Source organism: Spinacia oleracea, chromosome 2 (genome assembly GCF_020520425.1).
Source record: "Spinacia oleracea cultivar Varoflay chromosome 2, BTI_SOV_V1, whole genome shotgun sequence".
Lineage (NCBI taxonomy): Eukaryota > Viridiplantae > Streptophyta > Magnoliopsida > Caryophyllales > Amaranthaceae > Spinacia > Spinacia oleracea.
In genome coordinates, this window is record NC_079488.1 from 111,982,833 (window position 1) to 111,986,504 (window position 3,672).

The 3,672-nt window shown below is 31.0% G+C and overlaps 1 protein-coding gene across 1 annotated transcript; it reads right to left on the reverse strand.

Annotated features, from left to right (window-relative positions):
• Window positions 1–2,335: 2,335 nt before the first annotated feature.
• On the reverse strand, window positions 2,336–3,376 carry LOC110804848 (uncharacterized). The gene has a single exon (XM_022010754.2). The coding sequence runs from the start codon at window positions 3,303–3,305 to the stop codon at window positions 2,718–2,720; it is 588 nt and encodes a 195-aa protein (XP_021866446.1). The 5' UTR covers window positions 3,306–3,376; the 3' UTR covers window positions 2,336–2,717.
• Between the last annotated feature and the right edge of the window lie 296 nt (window positions 3,377–3,672).

The window sequence follows — 3,672 nt, forward strand, 5'->3', positions numbered from 1 at the left end:
ACATATTGTCATATTGAACACTTTGTCTTTGTGAATTGAAATTTCATTAACTTATAGGTATTTGATTCAATGCCAAGTTAAAGAAGTATTACCTCTGTTTCTGAAATTTCTTTACGTCTTTGGAATATGTGTACAAAGTGTGAAAACTTTAACGGTAATTAAATTCTCTCTATTACATACTTCCTCCACTTCAAAATAGTTGCAACACTTTGTTTTTTGCACTATTCTTGAGAAACAACATTATTCATGTAAGATCTTGTTATATTCGTCTTAATGTATATTTTGCGAAAATCAATTATTTATTTTTTTAATTTTTACTTATCAAAAATTAAATATATTAATTGTTCAAGATATACATTGACAAGTGTGAAAAGCAAAGTGTTGCAACTAAAAAGAATCAGACATCAAAACGCTATCATGTAAGATCTCGTTAGATTGGTCTCGGTATATATTTTCATATTATCAACTTTTTATATATTTTTTCACATATGGAATTGAATATATTTGTAGTTAAATACTACCTCCATTTCAAAAAGATCTTTACAGTTACTATTTGCACGGACTCCAATGCAATATTTAGCTACTAATATATCCAATTTCGTATGTGAAAAAATTATAAAAATTTGATATTCTGAAAATACATTCCGAGACTAATCTACCAAGATCTTACATTTAACGTTTTAATGTATATAATGGTGAGAATTTACGGTCAAAGTTTTTATATTTCAGACACATTTTCCAAAGCATAGAAAACTTTCAGAAACAGAGGTAGTATTACATTGGAGTCCATGCAAATAGTAAGTGCAAAAAACTTTAAAGAATTAACGGAGGTTACATAGTAAACAAGTGTGCTTGTCTAAGAGGTGCAAGTGTACTTGTTCGTCAATTACATGGTCTTTTAATTTCCTGACCTATATTCGATTATATTCGGGGTGTATCCTTTCCACGAGATAGGGTAGGAGCCGATACATCGTTACTATAAACTATGGCCCTGTTTGGTAGAGAGAGTTTTGGGACAAAATTAGAGGTTTATAGTACTATTGGAGATTTGACTAGTCAAATACTCTAATAATGGTGTTTGGTAGATAGAGGTTTGAGAAAGAGTTTTGAGCCCAAACCTCCAAATTGCAACACGCTGCTAACATGAACGTTTTAGTGAGAGGATTGAAAGTACAATATTATAAAAGACTATTTTACCCGTATTTACTACCCTGGATCACTTGCTTGGTTGTTGTCTTCAACCTTTCTCCTCTAATCTCTCCGCCATTAACAGGTTTGATTTTTTTTTTCGAAGGTTAAATTTTCCTAGATTTACAAATCTCATATGTAAATCTTTCTTTAATTTAACTTTTTTTTTTGTAAAAAGATTCATCAAAATATAGCAAAAATACGTGATAAATGAAGAATAAAATGCATTAAATTAAAAAAAAAAAAAAAAAAACTGATAAATCACCAAATATTTGACAATTACGGAGTACTCTATAATTGATCCATGTTAAGTTGTCAACAACTTTTTCTATTTGCATGATAATTGTATCAATTCAATTGAAGTCTCCACCGCTAATTTGCAAAGTACTCCGTATTGATTTTCGGTGAGAAATTATGGAATTCGTGTTGTACAGTAATATAATTTTAATTGTAGATGGTGATCGGATTAAAATTGAATTTATAGATATTGGATTTTTGTAGAAGCTAGTTGCAGAGTGAAAGAAGATGAAGATGGTAGGATAAGTACGTTATCTCATTGTTTCAGTTGAGGTTAGATGAGTTAGGCAATTTATAGATTTTTAGTAATTAAGTACTTGTATAATATTATTTTATTAGTAAATTTTCCACAAAATCATACGAAGTATATTTGTAAATTCATAACTCACCGATTAAACCTATAAAAAATTGAATGTCCAAGAATGTCATTTTATACAATTAAATACCTATCAGCTTTTAACAATCATCTAAGTGTTACCAAACACATTTTTATAAACAGCTAGTCAAATCCGCAGTCAAATATGTTAATCAAAAAGGTAATCAGCTAACTGCTAATGTAAACAGTAAACAGCTAAACGCTAACCTCTCGTTACCAAACAGGGCCTATAACAAAATAAATTGATTTTCAAATTGAGATCGATCGAGTTGAATTAAAATATTTACATCATCAAACGCTAAACCTACCCATTATTCTCAAACAAATCTTTTAAATCGATCATGGATCTATTAAAAAAATATCTACACCTAAAAGCAAAAATTTTAATCTTCTACTTTAATAAATTGGTCACAACACTACAATGTTTTTAATTAAGAAATGAAATAATCACCAACAAATTTAAATGGATCCAAATTTGCAAAACCATAAACTCAAGTAAATGACAAATTATCCAATTTTTTTCTCATTTGAAAACAAGATCAAACCAAAACTTGTACTCATATGTACATATATTTTCATCAAATCAAACCAATTAAACATAACATTAATTTCCTTAATTCTTCTGTAAATTCGCGGTACGTATTTCCCTCTCCATTTTTCTTTTATACACAAATTGATAAAAAAATAAATTAAAATCACTAACCATGCCCAATTGACATGATTAATAATGAAGCTAAAAATAAAAAGGAAGAAAGAGAAAGCTAATCTAGCTAGCATCATCAATTAATCTTCTTAATTAATTAATTAATTAATTAATTAATTGATTAATTGATTAATTAATTAATTAATTAATTAATCAATAAACAACCATACTAGCACTGCTAGAACTAGCAAGCTGATGATGATGAGGTATAATCTTAAGATCAACATCTTCTGCATTAACACGTTTTTGCTCATTTCTCCCTAATCGAATCAGATTAGCCCATAATCTCCTCACATTCTTTTTCATATTCTTCTTTTTATCATCTTCATCTTCATTATCTTTTGATGATCTTAATAATAACTTCCCTTTTCCAACATGAGCCGCCATGGATTTACTCTTACTAAAAAACAACAACGACGACGACGATGACCCCTCCTTGGTTCGCACATCGGAAACGATCCTCCGGTGGCGAGCCGTGGAGGAGCCTCCGCCGTCGTGTAAGGGGGAGGCCGCGGCCGAAGAGTCGTTCGTGGAGGAAAGAGATGAGGAGGAGGAGGAAGAGGAAGAGGACTGATAGTAGACACGAGCACGAGCTCGGATGATGGCGGAACGGGCGGCGGTGGTGGTGGTGGAGACTTTAGATAGTTTTTCCGAGAGACAAAGTGAGCAAACACCAGGGGATTGGCGGTGTTTGGGGTGCTTTTTGCATTGTTGTCTTCCCATACTTGTGATTCTCATCATTTTTGTTTCTTCTTCTTCAAATAATTAAAGGGAGTTGGAAGGTGAGGGTTACACATTTATATATATATATATATATATATATATATATATATATATATATATATATATATATATATATATAAATAAAGAAGAAGATTGAGTCAAGAGTGTGTGTGTAGGGTGTGTGTTGGTGAAAGATGGGGTGTAGTTTCTAAGGGGGTTCTAAGTAGGTTCATGGAAAAGAAAATAAGGACCCATTTTCACTTTTACTTGGTTTGTTCCTTCTTTCCTAGTTGTAGACTTGTAGATAGTGACTTTTTTTTAGTGTGAGTGTGTCTATTTCTTCTTTTTTGGTAGGATGTATTTTGGGATTTTGATTATTCGAAAG

Coding starts and splice junctions, on each gene's coding strand:
- LOC110804848 (XM_022010754.2), bottom strand. CDS start 3,305: ATGATGAGAATCACAAGTATGGGAAGACAACAATGCAAAAAGCACCCC.